We start from the raw sequence: 21,502 nt of genomic DNA, 5'->3' as shown, positions 1-21,502 counted from the left end.
TTTTGAGCCTACCTTATCATATCGACTTTGGATGACTTAGGATTTTGTTCTCTTTAATCACTTTTTTTTGATTTCCGAAGTTTATAAACAATTATAACTTTGTATTATAAATATACAAACGCTAAAATTACAATATGATTGTATTTCTTTAGGCGGAAATCCTTGCGGTGCCAACGAAACTTTCGTGTCGTGTAAGATAAAAGATTGCCCTAAAGACTACTGCCCAGTGGACGACAATAGTGTCACGATGATATGTGATCCAGTTTACCCGTGCCCCAGTGGATGTGTTTGCAAACTGAACTATAAGAGAAAGAGCAAGGAGGATGACAGATGTATTTGTAGCTCAGATTGCCGTAAGTCAAATCAAGGGTGAACTCACTCCATCGTAGGCCACGCCTTTGCCTTTGGCTAGTCCGTGGTCAAGAGTAAGCCCATTTATAATAAAAAAGTACTGTTGTTTAGAGTTGAATAAAATTTGTGTTAGCTGACTCGTGTAATCTAGATAATCTTATACACTGAAATCGATGTAATTTAAAAAAGAAAAAGTAATAATACCCTCCAGTGGTAAAGACCGGATTTGCTCGTCCACCAACGTCATGACAATGTCATGTGAACATTGAACCATTCGCGACAGTAAAAGCTGTCACAAACAAAAATTTCAAAGGCCGTAGCAGGATAAGGGAAGAAAAAATGCCCTTTAATGATTAGAAGCTGGTTTTTTTTTTTCTATAGTTATAGTTACTTAGTAGTACGATTGTGCAAAGTTTTGTTGAAAAATTCCCAGTGGTTTAGCCGGCAGAAAAAAAAACCAAATTCATGAAATATGATTTTTCTCTAAAAGTGTTTAACTCTATCATACAATCTTTTTTTCATTTTGGTTAACTAAATAGTACTTATAACCTGGAAGAAAATTGATTCTCCAACTATAATATTACTGCAAAAAGTACGTAAGTAAGTCAACATTTCAAAAAAAAATTTTTTTAGTTTCTGAAGGAGGTACCACTCTAAGTGATACTTCTAAAAAAGCCCTATTTAATGATCTGTCAGTCATATAAAATTGACAGTTAAAATCGAAAAGCAACAGTGTCAAAATTAAAAAATAATGTTGGTTGGATTTTGTTACAATTTATTGTTATACCGTTCTAACACCGCCAAATAACTTAAAAATTTATTTCCTGATCGAATGTGTAAAAATAAAACAAATTTTCGACAATATTGGCTTCAAAAAAATATACAGGGTATATTTTGATAGCGGGTCAGTGAGGGCAGCTACCAAATCCCGTGCTGCTACGCAAAAACGGTCTAAGGAGAAATTCCATCTTTTTTTTATACTACGTCGGTGGCAAGCAAGCATACGGCCCTCAATCAATCATCAATCTGTTTCAAATTGATGAAGATTGGCGTTTACAGATTTTGGAAAAAACATTTTTCACAAACTCTTTTTTGATGCTAAAAGATCCCATTCTTCTCAAGGATCAAAAGTTTGTATGGAATCAAAAATAATCCGGCTAGAAAATCAACAAAATGAGAAAAACTTTTCCAATACAATTTGTATTAAAAAAAAATATATTTTTATTTTCACATAAATTTTAATGCCAAACGATTCCATTCTTATTCAGTATCAATAGTTTCCTAGAGATCAACTTACGGTAATGTACTAAAAAGCCACAAAAAAAAATCCCCATGTGGAAAAAGGTGAAAATGTATTCAAATTTTACTACTTATATCTTATGTTACTGTTATGTTTTCATACATTATTACGGTCCTTCAATGTAACAGGACTAATTGGCGTAATTACATTACATAAAACATTTCCACGTTTTCTCCATAGTAAATGTATGGGGAAAGTTTTCTTCAATTTTTATCTTTTTAGTACATTACCGTGAGTCGTATGTAAAAATAAAAAAAATATTTTTTTCATACAAATTGTATGGGAAATGTTCTTCTCGATTTGTGGATTTTCTAGCCGGAATTTTTGTTTTGGTTTCATACAAACTTTTGATCCTTGAGAGGAATGGGATTATTTGGCATCAAAAAAAAGTTTTTGAAAAATGACTTTTTTTTTCACGCCCTGTACCTACCTATGTTATTTCCAAAATCTGTAAACGCCAATCTTCATCAATTTGAAATAGATGGAATGTCTCCTTAGACCGTTTTCGCGTAGCAGCTCGGGATCTGGTAGCTGCCCTGACTGACCTGCTATCAAAATATACCATGTCTATCTTTTTAAAGCCAATATTGTCAAAAATTTGTTTTATTTTTACACATTCACACAGAAAAAATATTTTTAAGTTATTTGGCGGTGTTAGAACGGTATAACAATAAATTGTAACAAAATCCAACCAACATTATTTTTTAATTTTGACACTGTTGCTTTTCGATTTTTACTTTCAAACTTATATGACGGACAGACCATTAAATAAGCCTTGTTTAGAAGTATCACTTAGAGTGGTCCCTCCTTCAGAAACTAAAATTTTTTTTTTTGAAATGTTGACTTACGTACTTTTTGCAGAAATATTATAGTTGGAGACTCAAATTTCTTCCAGGTTATAAATACTATTTAGTTAACCAAAATGAAAAAAATATTGTATGATAAAGATAAATAATTTTAGAGAAAAGTCATATTTCATGAAATTGGTTTTTTTCTTCTGCCGGCTGAACCACTGGGAATTTTTCAACAAAACTTTGCACAATCGTACTACTAAGTGTAAGTAACTATAGAAAAAAAAACCAGCTCCTAATCATAAAGGGCACTTTTTGTTCCCTTAACCTGTTACGGCCTTTCTCTTTTGCATAATATTTAACTTCTATTTCAGTGTTGTAGGCATAGTTAATATATGTACAGATGTAGTGCGAAAAGGGTTTCCTTCGTATTTTTCTCGAAAAACATTTGTAATTGTCATGCTAGTTCAGTAAATGACATTACATCTTGTACTGAGACTGACTGAAATAGCATGACACGTTCGTACTTTTCCGTAACAATACGGAGGCAAATCTTTTCGTACTACATCTGTAAGTATAGAAGTGAAAGTACTTGAAAACCACTGCGTATCTTATTTTGTATTGGAAGTTCGAGTCTATTGTACAACTTAAAAATTCTTACAGCTCCCGTAGAGTGTACTCGACCAAACGAAGTATGGAATCCTTGTCCATCAGCCTGTCTCAGAGAGAACTGCGATGACGTCAACGATCAGCCTATAACGTGTAACACGTTAGTTCATAACTGCGACCCGAGGTGCATTTGTACAAAAGGACACTTTAGAAATGCATCGGGCATATGTATTCCAGCCAAAAAATGCCGTAAGATATTTTTTCTACTCCCGAACTGTTATTCGTCATTTACAGTGTCGTGCATAGATCGTTAACACCCTACATAAAAGATGCCCGCCCCCGCCCGGCGTCCCGCGCACCCACGCATACGATATAGCTCTTAAAGTATTGTTAAGTAGCCTTTAAGGGATATAGCGTGGGTGCGCGGGGCGCCGGGGGCTGGCGGCGGCGGCGGCGCGGGGGAGTGCGAGCGACAGGGTGAGTGGTGAGTGCAGGATCATTACAGAGGACAAGTCAAAATACAGGGAACAGTACGAATTTCACGAAAGTTATTCTAGAAAACTATTAAAAAGTAAGTGCATGGTCGTAGAAAAATTATTCTATGCAACGCTGTTTAACTGAGTCAAAAAATACTCGTGGCGTCTTAATAACAATTTTCGGCTTCGCCTCAAATTGTTACCCACGCCACTCGTCTTTTTTGACCTCCTTTAAACGCCTACTGCATAAAATTCTATTGTTGGGATTTCTTTATAAAATTTTAAATACAATCAGGGCCTGCTTACTCTATTGTATAATTGTTTAATATTTATTTAAGTATACATTTAACGTACGCTAATAGTCATGTGGTAATTTTTTTATGTTTTATAGCTATCAATCAACCTTGTTCTGACCCAAATGCTATCAGGAAAAAATGTGCTGTTCATGAGTCATGCAAAGCAACATGCGCTGTGCCAAACTCAAAAAAATGCCCCAAAATATGCATTATAAACGGATGTGAATGTAAACCAGGGTACGTTTTATCGGGGCCAAGGGGAATATGCATCAAAATAGAGGATTGTCCGAGTAAGTACCTGTCACATTTAGGATTATTTTTTTCTATAATTATCTCGCCTGAAAACGATTTGTTTAGGTTTGTTTTTTGACGGGTTTGTTATACGTATTAAGTACGTATGAGATATAATTATTCGAAGCGGCGTTTTGATAGATTTGTCAGAAATAGCAAACACGTCTGTTTGAATAAATGATCTTAGTCAAATTTAACATTTTAGAAGGCAATAACGTCAGCTGTAACGGGGACCCGAATGCAGAGATAATGGCATTCCCCCCGCCATGTCCGTCAACGTGCAAGCTACCCAACGGGCTCCCGGGATGTAAAAAGTTCAGCCCAGACGTGGGATGCGTGTGTAAACCTGGATACATAAAGGACGATCATGATAAATGCATTCTGCCTAAAAACTGCCCAGGTACCTAAAATTGTTTGGCACATGAACCGACAAAATTTTTTGGGAGGTTTGTAGTGTCATTTTCTTCCTTTTTGTCCTTGGAAGCTTGGTTCTAGGACGGTTCTCGAGATACGAATCTTTATTTTTGTAAGTATGCAAAGGGTTAATCCACGGGGAACATGATAATTATGATCGTTACGTCTTTTTATATTATTTGATCTATGACGTTTGCTTCATCAGATGATCTCAGGACTAAATAACATAATATGTGATGCCCCTATGTAGTGGCATAGTAAATATTTTGAGTCTGGTCCAACAAATTTCCCTGGCTGTACAGCGAGGTAACGCGGCCAGTGTCATGGGAACATTTGGGCCAGCTACGATCCGGGGTGGCACCATAGGGTAGTTTATAGTGTTTAAGTTTGACAAAGCCTGTTGCGGATTATTTCATTTGTATGTGTAGGTGACAAAGCCTGTAGCTGATTTGTTTTATGTCCACTTGATGAAGCCTGCGCTGCTGATCACGAACTATTTTTGTTGGTATGGTTTTTGGGTTTGGTTATGACTTTGACTTTTTTTTATTGTATTTTTTTTAACCCTGAATAAATGGATTTATCTACGAGTTTTGAGCCTACCTTATCATATCGACTTTGGATGACTTAGGATTTTGTTCTCTTTAATCACTTATTTCTGATTTCCGAAGTTTATAAACAATTATAAGTTTGTATTGCAAATATACAAACGCTAAAATTACAAAATAACTGTATTTTTTTAGGCGGAAATCCTTGCGGTGCCAACGAAACTTTCGTGTCGTGTAAGATAAAAGATTGCCCTAAAGACTACTGCCCAGTGGACGACAATAGTGTCACGATGATATGTGATCCAGTTTACCCGTGCCCCAGTGGATGTGTTTGCAAACTGAACTATAAGAGAAAGAGCAAGGAGGATGACAGATGTATTTTGAGCTCAGATTGCCGTAAGTCAAATCAAGGGTGAACTCACTCCATCGTAGGCCACGTCTTTGCCTTTGGCTAGTCCGTGGTCAAGAGTAAGCCCGTTTATAATAAAAAAGTACTGTTGTTTAGAGTTGAATAAAATTTGAGTTGGCTGACTCGTGTAATCTAGATAATCTTATACACTGAAATCGATGTAATTTAAAAAAGAAAAAGTAATAATACCCTCCAGTGGTAAAGACCAGATTTGCTCGTCCACCAACGTCATGACAATGTCATGTGAACATTGAACCATTCGCGACAGTAAAAGCGGTCACAAACAAAAATTTCAAATTTCTCTTTTGCATAATATTTAACTTCTATTTCAGTGTTGTAGGCATAGTTAATATATGTACAGATGTAGTGCGAAAAGGGTTTCCTTCGTATTTTTCTCGAAAAACATTTGTAATTGTCATGCTAGTTCAGTAAATGACATTACATCTTGTACTGAGAATGACTGAAATAGCATGACACGTTCGTACTTTTCCGTAACAATACCGAGGCAAATCTTTTCGTACTACATCTGTAAGTATAGAAGTGAAAGTACTTGAATTGAAAACCACTGCGTATCTTATTTTGTATCGGAAGTTCGAGTCTATTGTACAACTTAAAAATTCTTACAGCTCCCGTAGAGTGTACTCGACCCAACGAAGTATGGAACCCTTGTCCATCAGCCTGTCTCAGAGAGAACTGCGATGACGTCAACGATCAGCCTACAACGTGTAACACGTTAGTTCATAACTGCGACCCGAGATGCATTTGTACAGAAGGACACTTTAGAAACGCATCGGGCATATGTGTTCCAGCCGAAGAATGCCGTAAGATTCTTTGTTATACGCATTTGTTAAACATAAAATAAATAGGCAGACTAAGCGTAAGCCCGGGGGCAGAGTAACGTGGAAGGGGGAACAAATTTTGCTGATCCGCCATCCTGCAAGGCCATAATCCTTGGCTGCCGGTAGACGCCATGATGCGCCCTCACGAACGGTAATGAAGCTGAAACGCCGGAGTTTAAAGAGGTAGGGCCAAGTTTGCCCCTCTCGTAAGAAGTGGGGAAAGGAACGGCGAGTTCCACAAATCGTGCGTTACTACACATTCCCACTTAGTTAAACGAAGCACTGAAAAAATATGAGAGCGTCACTATAAACGTCAAAACTCTATGAAAATATAAAGTTTATTAATGTAGTTCCCACGATTTGTCACGACAAAATTGGCGTAAACTTAGCTCGGTCCATTTAAGTATGTTACTTGATTATTTTATACTACGTCGGTGGCAAACAAGCATACATAATTTAGTTCCGTAGGTCCTTCCGCCACCAGCACACCGCACCCTCGTTGAGCTCTGGCAGCCTTACTCACCGGCAGGAACACAACACTATTGTTATTGATTATTCATTGAAATTAGATTTTCTTTTCAGCAAATTTCCAACCGAAATCCTGCGATGACCCCAATGCAGAGAGGGTAGAATGCGCTCCAGACCCCTCATGCCGGTCTACCTGCTCAACACCTAACCCGTCCAAACCGTGCAAATTAAACTGTGCAATTGACAACTGTGTCTGTAAGAGAGGCTTTGTTCTGTCAAAGAAGGGCGGGAAATGTATACCCGTGAATCAGTGTCCAAGTAAGTGGCAAAGCGTTGTTCTTAAATTTCGCCTTACACCTTGACGCTGATGCCGACCCTAGATTGCGGCGGCCGTCGAGCAAAGAGCGAAAAAGTTGGTTTCATAATTTGTATGGAGATGTAAATCTTGAAGTGATTTTTTCGAAGATGGTCCCATAGCAATTGTTGTAGTAATGAGTAGATCCAGAAAATATTATTTTGTATTACCAATTTGATTTCATCTTGTATATTTTAACCATATTTAGAACGTAGCTAACTTACTTTCACCGTGACAATTAAAAATATTATTTGCCAATGTTAACCGACGTTAGGCTATCAATACAAAATTCTAAGGGTAGCTGGAAGAGATCCCTTAAAGGGATAAGCTCGCCTTTGTACATAATCGTTATAATTATTCTCCGTACATGTAATTTGTTCTGTACAATAAAGTGTTTACTACTACTACTACAAATGAGTTTTCCTCTCACTAGCTCGGAAACACGTGTTTTGTCCTTTAATACCAGCGGGTAAAACGCATTTTATCCACTAGTGGGTAAAGTAATTTGACCTTGAATAAAGTCAAATTAACCACTTTAAAATTGATAAAAGCAGGTGAATCTAGTAATATAGATGATTTACCACCCGTGGAACTACTGGAAGCAGTGAGAAACGCATTTTTGCGTTGTAGTTTCCTCGCTATAGTGAGGGGAAAAGTTTTGTGTTACACTCGGGTGCAAATGTATTTTACTTCTCGTGTGTTAAAAAACTCGCAAGTTCAGGATTCTATTCTCGAACCACTCGCTTCGCTCGTGGTTCAACTATAGAATCCTTTCACTTGCTCGTTTTTCAATTCCACACTCGGCGTTAAAATACAACTTTGCCCCCTTGTATATAACAAATAACTATTAAAGGTTTTGAACATAACAATGTCATATCCCTCGGGCTTCAATTTATCTTTTCCATAAATTGTAATATAATATAATTCGAGAGGTACATAGAATTTAATATTTTTTGTAGAAGATAAACCTTGCAACGGAGACAGCAACGCCTATGTAATAGACCACCCATCCCCTTGCCCGTCGACGTGCGATTCTCCCAACGCCAGCTATTTGTGCCGAAGGGCCGCTCCGCCTGTGGCCTGCCAGTGTAAAGATGGCTTGATTAAAGCTACTTACGATAGAAAGTGCATCAAGCCAGATGAATGTCCAGGTATTTAGAAGTCCATGCATACCTATCTTTAGATCTTTTTATTTTTCCTTATTTATTTTATCACATCTGACTGTCTTAAAGAGCAGAATCCAGTCACATTCGAGATTCGCAAAATACAACTTCTGGGGAGTATTTGTTGACACGCCAGAAAATTCGTGGAAAAATGTAGAAACGTGATTTAACAGTAGGAACAGGATGTTATAATGGTAACTAACCTGACGTGATAAAAAGCAAATTGGCCTCCTCATTCTGAATGGATAATAATATTAGCCTTCTATGGGATTATGGTATATATAATAATTTAAAATGACTAAGCTACATTCACAAATATACAAGTATTTTTTTTAATTCAGGTGGCAACCCTTGCGGCAAAAACGCAACTTTCGTACCATGCTCCTTCATCTGCCCGAGCAATGAATGCCCAGGAGTCGACAACACGGCACTTGCAGGAACCAGCGTCGCTTGCTTGCGGCCGGATCCTTGTCCAAGCGGCTGCAAGTGCAAAAAGGGCTACACGAGAAGGAGCAGCTCTGATTACACCTGTATTCTACCTTCGGATTGTCGTAAGTTAATGTTTTGTTTTCTATACGTTTAACCCATTATAGACTAGCGGTCCCGTAAGGTACCATTTATTTGTTAGTTTGAATTTAGCTTGATTTTCCTGATTAAGGCGCGTAAGACAGACTCTTATGGATTATATCGGTCTAAAAGACATTACGCTATTTATAATAAATATTTGAATGCTGAAAATTCAGCCAAGCATGTAGAGATCTCGAATGTACATATTAACATATTTATCGTGTTTTATCAAATAAAGAATTATCTTATCTTATCTTATCTTATCTTTAACGTAAAACAGTAATTTTTGATACCAGTTTCGTGTGATTGAAGGTCAAAGTTGGTACTTTGTAAATTTATCGGAAAATTGTTAACGTCTTCAAGTAAATCCTAATATTTTTCATCACATTTGCTGTTTAAAGGTCTCATAATTGATTCTTCTTCTTCCTCGTTCCCTCAATGCTGAGGATCGCGACCACAAGTAGCGTGTCTCCATTGAACGCGGTCATAAGCCATGTGGACTGCACGGTATAGGCAGCCGCCAGTCGACTTCTTCACACAGTCAGACCATCTCTTACGAGCCCCACCCCAAGCGTGTTTACCATTCATTCACCCCAAGATGATACACTTCTCCATATTATGCGTCTACGTGTACTGAAGAATAATGTACTATTTTATTTCCAAGGAGTAATGGATTTAGTTTTAAAAATTAATACTATCCGTACAATACTTCAGGCAAAGGATGTTTCAATCAACCAAGGATTTTTTTGCACAACTAAAATTTGTCTATTAAGCTATAAAAAAATATTATACGTGTGCGAGAAGTATGTCGTTACTCCACGAGTTCCGAGACATGTTGCCACGAGCGGCACGCAAGTGGCAAATCTCGGGACGAGTGAAGAATGACTTTCTCGCACGTGTGACGAACGACGTTTTTTAATACAGTTGCGAAAACACCACTACTACAACGAAATAAAACGATAAACAATCCGAACTCTCCATTTTCGCATTGACATTGACGCATTATTTGACAATTCAAAGGCGTATCTTTGAAGCTTTTAAACTTGCGTGCATATTTTCGATTTTGCTATTGATCCAAAACAATTTATTTCATTGGGTGCCATAAAAACATAAACATTTACGATTTGGGACAATTGTTTAATCCCATCAAAAACAAAACTTGTAAAAACACCAAGTCTTCGCAACTCAGTTCTTCTGGCGTAAAAAGAGTTAAGATCCCTGGGTGGCTAGCCGAATGGCACAATCGCTCACGAAACGCTCACGAAACGAAGCGCTAGTAGATATCTATCTCTATCGCGCTGGCGTATTGGCGCGACAGAGCCAGCGGCGTATCGCTTTCGTTTGGCGTCGGAGAAATGCCATTCGGCTACGGGGCCTGGGTGGCTAGCCGAATGGTACAATCGCTCACGAAACGCTCACGAAACGAAGCGCTAGTAGATATCTATCTCTATCGCGCTTGCGTATTGGCGCGACAGAGCCAGCGGCGTATCGCTTTCGTTTGGCGTCGGAGAAATGCCATTCGGCTACGGGGCCTGTAATACCAAGTCGGTTAATTTATTCAGTCCCTACTTAAAGGACCTTCTGCCACAAGTTATTACGTAGTTTACCATAGCTAACCTAATAACATATTACTCATAGTGATCATATCAATATGAAAAATATTTCATGGTTTAAAAAAATGGACTGACTTGGCAATCGCATGAAAATACAATGTATCTCACAAGTTATCATATTACTTACACTGATGACAAAATTGTTTCATGCGATTGCCAAGTCAGTCCATTTTCTTTAAAACATGAAATATTTTTCATATTGATATGATCGCTATGAGTAATATGTTATTAGGTTAGCTATAGGTAAACTACGTAATAACTTGTGGCAGAAGGTCCTTTAAGTAGGGACTGAATAAATTAACCGACTTGGTATTACAGGGATCTCAACTCTTTTTACGCCAGAAGAACTGAGTTGCGAAGACTTGGTGTTTTTACAAGTTTTGTTTTTGATGGGATAGGTATTGTCTTTCAAAGGTTTGTCAATGACTAAAATCCTCCTTTCATGGCACCTTAGCAGCAGCAAGCGCCTTATGAATGTTGTACACTGCGACATTTTTTTACATCGTTCCACAATCACTTCAATATCTGAATTAATTCCTGACACCTCTCGCTATTTTGGAATATGTACGCGCCCACGCAATCTATGTAATACTTTTATTTGATTTTTTTTCACATGTAGCTGTACGATTTTGGTGGCCCCCTTACCATTTGGCGCCTAGAGCGGTCGCTCTACTTGCTCTACGCTTATTCAGCTACACATTATTTCACCTTAACCCGTTGCAAATTAGTTGAAAAAAAATGTGCACATATTTATGATTTCGACTGTACCTACTATTAACGACTTAACGAAACATACAAGTTTTTTTTACATTTGAACATAATATTTAGGTACGTATTATTTAATTGTATTTTACAACGACACTGATTTATTCACTGTAATTACTGCACATGTAACCTTGCAATCCTATATATTGATATGGGATTACAAAGTTAGTTATGCGGTTGGTGATGTAGGAAAACTGATTGTTAGAAAATTTCGTTTACACAGATATGTATTCCCAAACAGGGTAGGCAGAGCACACGAAACTACATTTTTCAGTGCCACCGTTGGCAAATAATTAAAGGGTTGTCAGCCTATTCGCACAGACCACAATGGAATCCATATCCCATAGTTGACTTCTACGACTTCCATGTGAGGAAATGGGGTTGTGAGATTTTTAACCTATCACCACACCGGGCATCTGTATAAATTTATTACTAATTTACATAGACTGGTACACTGATTTAGGTACTCACTGCAAATCAACTTGTTGAACAATATATTGATATGAGATTACAAAGTTATTTATGCAGTTGATGTATCTAAAAACCTGGAATGAAATTGCAACATTTCTTAATTTTTGTGTGATCTATATACTAAACACTTACTGTATTCTAAATTTGAAGCTTCCAAGTGTACTAGAAGTGTCTTATTATCATTGATGATCGTGTGTCAGTCAGCCAGTGAGTGACAAAACTAAGAAACTTTGGCTAGTAATTATTCGTAAAGTATTGGTTCAAATTTAATGAAATTTGGAATATACCGTGTTTATACAATGACTACTTGGGTGCTGAAAATTGAGGCTTCTAGTTTTATCCAGAACGGAGTAACAGGGGGTTGAAAATGGTCTGAAATGCTTCGAGAAAAGGATGGTACGGCCGTGCCTCTTTTTGCTCGACTTGGCGGGGGCACTGCCGTGCCCCCAGATATATACTTAAATTTTAATTCAACAATAAATTTTTATTTATGCCTCGATTTATTGCAAATAACATTAAATAATTATGACAAATCGCGTAACATAATATAGTTTTTGAACGTACGTACTTTGACAGAAGACGCGTTAGACGCGTTTCGTTCCATTCATGTTCTGTATTCGTGACCTATTTTTTTTTCAAAATATAAACCATTTTATAAATTATGTTTAATATGACTAGAAGTAAACAATTACGTAGGAAATATCAATGTTTTAAATATTAATCCCTTAATAGTATGTTTAGAGTTTTATTCCGTCTAAGTAAAATAGACTAATATTAAAACAGCTCGGTAAGTAGTCAGTCGTAAAATGGAACGCATACTTTTTACGAACTAGTGCGTAAAATCCAACTTCTCGCACGCTACACAGCCAAAACACGGGCACTTTTTGAGCAACTGTATTAAAAAATGCTTTTATTCAACAAAAGTGTGTTTTGCATTTATTTCGTAAATATTCAGATAAATCGTTATAATTTACAAAAAAATAATCTCGATTCGCGCTTGAAATAGTAACAACAAAAAATAAAACCGCCTTCAAAAATAAGCGCGTTACAAAACACGCTAAAAAGCCAAAAATAATAAACCTTTCAATTCAGATTTCTTATCGTATTGCAATAAGCTAAACATCCAAATTATAAACAAATCAATTATTTTTGTAGTCGGTACCAGACCTGTTCGTCGCCTTGCTATTGCCTGTTTGCCCCACCCAACCATACACAGGCTGGTACCGACTCCAAAAATAATTGATTTGTTTATAATTTGGATGTTTAGATTATTGCAATACGATAAGAAATCTGAATTGAAAGGTTTATTATTTTTGCTTTTTAGTTTCTCCGTGTTTTGTAACGCGCTTATTTTTGAAGGCGGTTTTATTTTTTGTTAAAAAGTTTATTTATTTGTTGATTTTTAGTGGTTCCTAGTGATATTATATGTATCAGTCCGAATACATGTACAGTAGTGAAAGAATTATCCTTTAACTCCTAACCATTGAGGAGTTGACCTTCCATCATCAGCTCAGTTGATTTTTAGTGGTTCCTAGTGATATTATATGTATCAGTTCGAATACATGTACAGTAGTGAAAGAATTATCCTTAAACTCCTAACCATTGAGGAGTTGACCTTCCATCATCAGCTCAGCCACATAAAATTATTACCATCAGACGTAAATACTGGTGTACCTTTGAAAAATAGACTAAAAACATTACATGTGCCTATAACATTTGAAGAGTTCCCTCGATTTCTCCAGGATCCCATCATCAGACCCTGACTTGGTGCCAATGGGACCATCTCGGGGTTATACCAGTTCGATCAAAAAAAAAATTTTGAAAATCGGTCCACGATTCTCGGAGATATCGAGGAACATACATACAAAAAAAAAAAAAAAAAAAAAAAAAAAAACATTCAGTCGAATTGAGAACCTCCTCCTTTTTTGAAGTCGGTTAAAAACACGGGCACTTTTTGAGCAACTGTATTAAAAAATGCATTTTATTCATGTTTTACAATTATTTCAGTGTGTTTTGCATTTATTTCGTAAATTTCATTCAGATAAATCGTTATAATTTACAATCTGAAGGAAATTGTGACGTCCATCTCGATTCGCGCTTGAACGCGTTGCCATAGTAACGAGCAGTACAACAGACACTTCAATTAGAAAATGAAAAGAAATCTTGACAAAATGTTTTGACGGACACGTAAACTAAGTTCAATTTTATGCTTCTTTGAACATTGCATTCAATTTTTATTTATGCAGTATTTTAAAAGTTTGTTTGTGCTTCAAAAAGCGTTTGTAATCAAAAACATACACACATACACATTTATATGAAGAATCCGATATAGGTGAAGATAGACTACTGGTCGCAATTTATCAAGGATAATAAGTACTTACCTTGAACCTTTTTTTTTGTCGGAGTGGGGAATGCGTTACGCACCTTCCCCCCAGCCGCGGGAAGGCCTTAGCCTCTTATCGAGAGGGAGGGAAAGAGGTTTACCCACTAAACCCCACTCCGGCGTTTCGCCCTCTGTGCCTCAAGGAATCAGAAACGCTTGATCCCTCCCTCGACGGGGTTAGTGGGGACGGTGCAATGCGGGTCCCGTACCCTCTTAATAGCAATCTAAGCTCAAAACAGTTGCCATTTGTACCATTTCGGTTACACTAACGCCCCGAATTTGTATAAAAATCATCTAAGACCCTATCAACTCTAATTGTGCAAAAAAATCGTTTGTGTAAAAGACATTTTGACGTGTCCTTTACAACCATCTAACTTCTAAACCGTTTAGTTTATTATTACGGTTGCTACACCAGGTTAAAGATCTACATCTACATATTTAAAAAAGAATCTACATATTTTTCTATATACATCATAAATATAGGTCAAAAAACAGAAAAGATATTAACAGTTTTCTAAAAAAAAAGTTGTTTTCTGCTTCTCCTGAAAACCTGCATTTTGTCCTTTACGCCAATTGAACCCAAAGGTATCGAATAAATCTTATAAATCAGGATAGTAAATCTGGCGCGGTAATTTATCGAGTCGAATCGAACGCAAAACAAAGCCATTTGAAATGAAATTTATTCCGACCTCTATGAAAATATAACGTTCATTAATTGCCCTTCCATACCTTGTCACATCAAAGTCTGACCAGAGTTAACTTAGTCCGACTATAATACTACTTGATTGTTTTTTTTTTTTTTTTTCAACTTAAATACTTTTATATTTTGCAGCAAATGTCCAACCGAAACCCTGCGACGACCCTAATGCAGAGAGGGTAGAATGCGCTCCAGACCCCTCATGCCGGTCTACCTGCTCACACCTAACCCGTCGAAACCTTGCAAATTAATCTGTGCAGTTGACAATTGTGTCTGTAAGAAAGGCTTTGTTCTGTCAAAGAAGGGTGGTAAATGTATACCCGTGGATCAGTGTCCAAGTAAGTGGCAAAGCTTTTTATGTTCTTATAATTTATTTATTAAAAACATGTTTACATGACCTTACAGTATAACCAATACGTCACGAAACTTAGATAACAAAAACAAAGAAAGAAAAATACAAAAAAAGAGAACAAGAAAAAGAAAATTAATCAATTCATTTGGGCGATGACGTCACAGCGTGGCTCCGTTGCGTCGTTTGCCCCGGTGTTGGATTCGGCAGGTTGCCCCGGAACCGCCGAAAAGCCACACCTTTCGGCCAGAACTCTGCGCTCGCAATGCAGGGCTGTCCTGCAGCGGCCGCGGCACACGTACCACAAACGAACTGAAGTGCACGTAGTGACGCGACTGTAGCTGCTGCACCCTCAGCGTGTAGCCAGTCTTCCGGCGAACGTAATCCACCACCTCGTCGGCCACGGCGGAGTAGTGTAAGCGCGACACGTGGTGCGCCTTGCTCGGTGTGGCAATCCGTAGACCAGAATTCACCGGTTCCGCAGAGCCACATACAGTCTTACGAGCCGCCCTGCGCGCTTTGCTCTTCTTTTCGACCAATGTGAACGCCTCCTCATCCACATTGGTGCGGGAAGTATTTTCCTTGACAGGTGCCCGTACTTCACACCCCTTTGTAGATGCATTGACCCGATTAGTTGCGGTAGACTGACCGGCGGTGACGTCAGCGTAGGCACGCTGACGTGATTTCGATGAAACAGGAGTAGGCCGCGCGTGCGGGGGGAGAGGCGCGCGCGGTGCGGCGGCACGTGCAGCACATGTTACAGCGTCAGCAGCATGCAAACTAACCGACTTGTCAGGTCGATGAACGCTCTAAGTCTGAAACTGCTGACCGAGCTGGAACATAACGCAAACGCTTGATTTCGTTGCGTAACTCGGTAATCGTTTCCATGCTAGTTTCAAACTTCGAGATAACTGCGGCTAAACTTGCTTTTAGGGCCACGATTTCCCTGAACAAGCTGCGAACGTCGACGTTATCCGGATCGTATGGCGGAATGATGACATCCGTCGCTACAAACTCCGGAATCCGGTCTTTGTACTCCTTCAGGATCTTCTTAATAATCCTCGAAACTTTTCTTCCCGGTTTCGTCGCCTCTCCGGTGAGGTACATAGGTGCCGGCAATCCCAAGGGACTCGCACAACACTCTCTTCGCTTCACAGATGTCGTCCACGGAGAACTTCGACGCACGCGAAGACATCTGGAAAGCAGCCGCCGCATCCATCGCCCCTTCCAATAGCAGCTTCTCCTTTTCTTGAAGGAAAGCGAGGAACTCATTTACGATGGTTTGATTCGGTTTGGAATCTGCCATCGTGTCGATTACCGGCCGCGGCAAAGCGCGCGCGCTGATTTCGCAATTATAATTTAATTAAACCATCAATGCGTCTGCACCGCTGCGCGCATTGGACACGACTGATAATAATCGCCTTCACGCTGACGCAGCCCGCCATAGGTGCACCTATCAAAAACCTAGTAAGGTCAGTTTGGGTAAGACAGTCTACCCGGAAAGACCGTCTATTGACTATAACTTTTGTGTTTATGTATCTACGCCTCTCACACCTCCGGAGGTATAGCAGTTTTTCATCCTTAATCCATTGGTCTTCAATACATATCCCTAGGACGAACATCAGTAGTTAACAATAAACTAGATTCGTGTTTCGAACTCGAGCACATCGAGTTCAACATGGTTCCGCAAAAAATGAAAATAAAATAGAAGCAGTAGGAATATTTGTATAAAATTTATGTAACGTAGTCATTTAATAACCGTTCTTTCTGACTAGTACTATTAATCTACTGAAAACATGCTCAATTTCTAGTTTTATGTTCTGAAATATGTAACGTAGAAATTATGCCTACTCAGAAAGTCCGGCAATAATGACTCAAATAAAAGAAAGGCAAGTCCGGTATATAATAAACAAGGAGTTGTCAACCTTTTTTAGAGCTTTATTGGAAATAAGTAGAGTGTAAACAATATCAATATATAGGTACGTTTTTGGCTTATGATAGTTGTACCGTTTTTGATTTTAACTTCGAAATACAGTTCTGATAATGATTCGTATGGTGTTACTAAAATCATTCAAAAGTATTAAGTAAAAATAAAATATATGTGACATGGTTGTGAAGAATGATAAGAGGTGAACAGAAGTAAGCCTACACTACATTATTCATCATCATATTGAAGTTGGTAGAATTATCGTAAGTTCTACCCGTTTTTTATTATTTTTGTTTAAGTATATGTAGATTGTGCAACATGCGGCGACAAATATTTCAAAAGAGAGTAGGGTTTCAAGTTGGTCATAATTGTTATGATCAGCATTACCCAACAGGGACCGTATGGCTACCCTTTAAAACGGTTTTGACCGACTATTTTACGGCTACCCGACCATTAATTGACATTGCTGACTGTCACTTTGACACAAAAGTCGTCATGGGTGTCGTCAAATATGTTTTCAGGGGTTCTGATTTCAAAATTAATGACCCAAATGACCCAATTTGGAATCTGACGTTGTTGACTGTCACTTTGACACAAAAGTCATCACAGGTGTCGTCGAATAGATTCTCGGGGGTGCTGATACCAAAATTAATGACCAATTTAGAATTTGACTTTGCTGACTGTCACTTTGACACAAAATTCGCCATGGGTGTCATCAATAGGTTTTCGAAGGTGCTGATTTAAAAATTAAACACTACTTTGGAACCTGACATTGCTGACTGTCACTTTGACACAAAAGTGGTCATGGGTGTGGTTAAATAGGTTCTCGGGGGTGCTGATTTCAAAATTAATGACCAAAAGGAAATCTGACATTGCTGACTGTCACTTAGACATAAAAGTTGTCATGGGTGTTAGATTCACACAACGTATATGAAATATTAAAGGCCATGCCTGGATCAGAGATAGGTATTAATCGATTAACTTTTTATCCGACTAATTTATCATTTAAAAAAATTAATCGTCAAAATTAGTCGACGATTAATTTATTCTCGATAAACGTTAATCGAAGATCTTCGATTACAACTAATTAATCGTCCTTTTCAATCGATTAAAACTAATTAATAGTCTTATTTTAATCGTTACTCGTTAGTCGATTACTTTTTGTCCAACTCTGGTAGTAACTATAGCAAAACCAAGCATTGCTAAGAAATGTTACCAAACTAATTCACGTATCTCAATATCATATAGGATACCTTTTCTTAATAACAAAGTTTCAAAGACAGATAAGTAGTTGGATTTATATGAGCCTGAAATATCGTGACTAAATTGAATTCGCAGTTGTTCGTTGGAAAAACAGTATTATGCAATATCTGGACCTGAAAAGAAAAGGTTATGAACCCCATCTACGGGGCATATGCCGGTCTTGCCTTATAAATAGAAAAATGCTTATATGTTCAAAATTTCAATGTTATTTTATTAATTATCTAGCACATCATGCCCTGTTATTACGTAAAATAACAATGATCATGATTTTGGAACTTAGTCTCATATGAAATTACGCGACAACAAGCACTAGATGGTCTTTCCGTACTCATCGCGGAGGACGGTCAACCCGCCGAGCCTCAAAAAATGAGATTTTTATCACTTAAAAGTACCTTATTTCACCAAAATATTATAAAAGCTTTGTAAAATATCATATATGCTATCCCATAGGACCATGCGCATTACGCCAGACTACATTAATTATAGAGTTTTATCCACTCAAACTTTATTTCAAATAAACTATGCCGGTCTTGCCCGCACTGACCTTACTAAAATATTAAAATCCTTGTAGTACCTAAATGTATTAAAAATCTTGGATTCAGGTATAGAATCTTAACACTGATCTGAAAATAATAATCTTGGTTTTATTTTATATTTATGTCAGGTTTTGTTAAAGTTTTGCTCCCATAGTCCCGATCACTGATAATAACAATGACGCTATGACGTTATAGTTGTAGGAGATCGACTCCAAATACCGAATAGCAATGGCTAGAAGTTTCGGTTCCCCTTGCGAGAATATGTCAGTCTGGGGGTCAAACAAAAGAATATTATTAATGTGATTCAGTGCTACATACAAAGGGCTGGAATCTAAAGCTAATGTGTTGGTGCTGGGGATAACAAACAGAGGTGTGGCGCGAGGTCTAAGAGTAGTTCGCACAAAATGCGTTGGTACTTTAAAAGAGACATATTGCAACAACCACGGATTGGCGATTGATCCACGAATTAGTCTTATAAAATATAAACAGTGTAAAGATGGCTTGATTAAAGCCACTTACGATGGGAAGTGCATCAAGCCAGATGAATGTCCAGGTATTTTAAGTTCAGTTACTTACTTGCTTGTCATATCGTTTTATCCTTGTTGATTTAATCAGATCTGACAGAGTCACAATGAAGGTTAGGATATAATTCGCAAATGCAACTTCTGTAGGTGCAGTTTAGAGCTTTTGATGCCAACCCATAATCGAATCGTCAAAAATATGTTCGTGATTTAACTGTGACAGGTCTTTATTAAAGCCTGCCCAAAAATATATGACTACGCGCCCTGTTGCGGAATTTCATTGGAACTATTTTCTTCATACTAAACTGAACTGTCATCGCATACATGAGAATAACAGCACCCTCCTGACAATAGTCATATATTCCTGCACGGGAAGCATGGTCGCACGATAGACGATAAAATATCAGGCCGTCCCTATCGCACTTACAAATAGTGCGATAGGGACGGCCTGCTATTTTATCGTCTATCGCGCGACCATGCTTCCCGTCCTGGTCAGGCTTTACTTTGTACATTAAGCATATGAACTATTCTGTGATGGGCTCACCGGCTTACGCATTATAACCGCTCGTTGATCATTTGTCAAATTTCGAAGCAATAGGTAAGCAATATATTTTTCTCATAACTCAAGCTCTACTCAGAAGCACTATTTGAAGTGGATATAGTTTTAATTTTTAGGGTTCCGTACCAAAAAGGTACAACAGGAACCCTTATGGCGCGACTCTGTCCGTCTGTCTGTCCGTCTGTCACATTCCTAAATATCTAGAGAATTACTAACGCTATCAACTTGAAATTTGGAATAGTTGTGAACATTGTAAACCTCTACAAATAGAACGTAGATTTTTTTTTTATTTATTAATTTTAATTGTAGAAAATGGCCAAAATGAAAGGGGGGCAAACTGTAAATTTCAAGTTACTAGGTCAAGTGGGGTATCGTTAGAAAGAGCGCAAATTGAACGTAAATAAACTATTTTTTATAATTTTTTTGTTGTGGAAAAAATTTTGAAGGAAAATGTTAAAAAAATACCCCCCCCCTTATCTCCGAAGTTTACCAACGAAAAATTATTAAAATTTTAGGAAACATTGGTTTTATGCCAAATATTACAGGAAAAATATAGTCGTGTTTGTATTTTGGAAACTTTTTTTTAATTCACAAAAAACTTTTAAAATTTTTACTTTCAATTTACCCACCCTTGCGGATGTATATCGTACTTCAAATTAATACAAGATGTTACGTAAACCATCTTCTTTCCAATAAAGTAAAAATTGTTTAAATCGGTTAACATTATAAAGAAATATCCCTGAAAAACTCAACATACTAAGTATACAGGTCGCGCAAATTAGTTAGCGAATTCACCGAGAGATGGCGCTTTACACAATAATGCTCATTAGTACCTATACTTTTGTCTTCTAGTCAAGTCATTAGAGTTATATGAAAAGATAAGATTATTTTAACTAGGTAGTTTGACAGAAAGTTTGTACGGAGCGTCGGTGGGCGAGTCCGACTCGCACTTGGCCGGTTTTTTTATATTTAATCAGTATAGTCAAAGTAAATATTTTAATTCAGGTGGTAACCCTTGTGGCAAAAACGCAACATTCGTACCGTGTTCCTTCATCTGCCCGAGCAATGAATGCCCGGGAGTGGACAACACGGCACTTGAAGAAACCAGCGCCGCTTGCTTGCGGCCGGATCCTTGTCCAAGCGGCTGCAAGTGCAAGAAGGGCTATACGAGAAGGAGCCGCTCTGATTACACCTGTATTTTGCCTTCGGATTGTCGTAAGTAGATTTTTATTGTAGTTTACATAGGTAACTTTTATAAGGTATCTGTGGTAAATACGCTACTTTTGTATCGTGCTCCTCGATCTGCCCGATCAACGAATACCCAGGGGTCGACAACACAGCACTTGATGCAACCAGCGTCGCTCGTTTGCAGCCGGATCCATGTCCCAACGGCTTCACTTGCAAAAAGGACAGTCCGCATTGCCATTAGGTACTAATTTCATCACGTTGTTGTGAGTTGTTCATGAGTTGTTTTATTACTCTATCTTTACTAAGTACACTATTATTTTAAACTAGCCCCTATGTATCACTAAAATTAAATAATA

General features: G+C 37.8%; 1 protein-coding gene across 7 annotated transcripts in view; it reads left to right on the top strand.

The window, feature by feature from the left end:
- Window positions 1-21,502, top strand: part of LOC125239923 (zonadhesin-like) — a 75,519-nt gene that overhangs the window by 42,586 nt on the left and 11,431 nt on the right. For 3 of the 7 annotated variants that reach the window (XM_048147727.1, XM_048147704.1, XM_048147697.1), the window contains 10 exons: window positions 153-353; window positions 3,106-3,300; window positions 3,919-4,113; window positions 4,320-4,514; window positions 5,269-5,469; window positions 6,109-6,303; window positions 6,904-7,107; window positions 8,104-8,295; window positions 8,649-8,858; window positions 14,939-15,141. In XM_048147727.1, the coding sequence (XP_048003684.1) occupies window positions 153-353; window positions 3,106-3,300; window positions 3,919-4,113; window positions 4,320-4,514; window positions 5,269-5,469; window positions 6,109-6,303; window positions 6,904-7,107; window positions 8,104-8,295; window positions 8,649-8,858; window positions 14,939-15,054 (1,904 nt within the window). In that variant the 3' untranslated portion in view covers window positions 15,055-15,141. Of the gene's footprint in view, window positions 1-152; window positions 354-3,105; window positions 3,301-3,918; window positions 4,114-4,319; window positions 4,515-5,268; window positions 5,470-6,108; window positions 6,304-6,903; window positions 7,108-8,103; window positions 8,296-8,648; window positions 8,859-14,938; window positions 15,142-20,963; window positions 21,174-21,502 lie in introns of all 7 variants that reach the window. The other 4 variants (XM_048147734.1, XM_048147720.1, XM_048147711.1 and 1 more) reach the window with 3 other exon arrangements.

The sequence above is a fragment of the Leguminivora glycinivorella genome, chromosome 2 (genome assembly GCF_023078275.1).
Source record: "Leguminivora glycinivorella isolate SPB_JAAS2020 chromosome 2, LegGlyc_1.1, whole genome shotgun sequence".
Lineage (NCBI taxonomy): Eukaryota > Metazoa > Arthropoda > Insecta > Lepidoptera > Tortricidae > Leguminivora > Leguminivora glycinivorella.
This window is presented reverse-complemented; position numbering and strand designations above follow the sequence as displayed.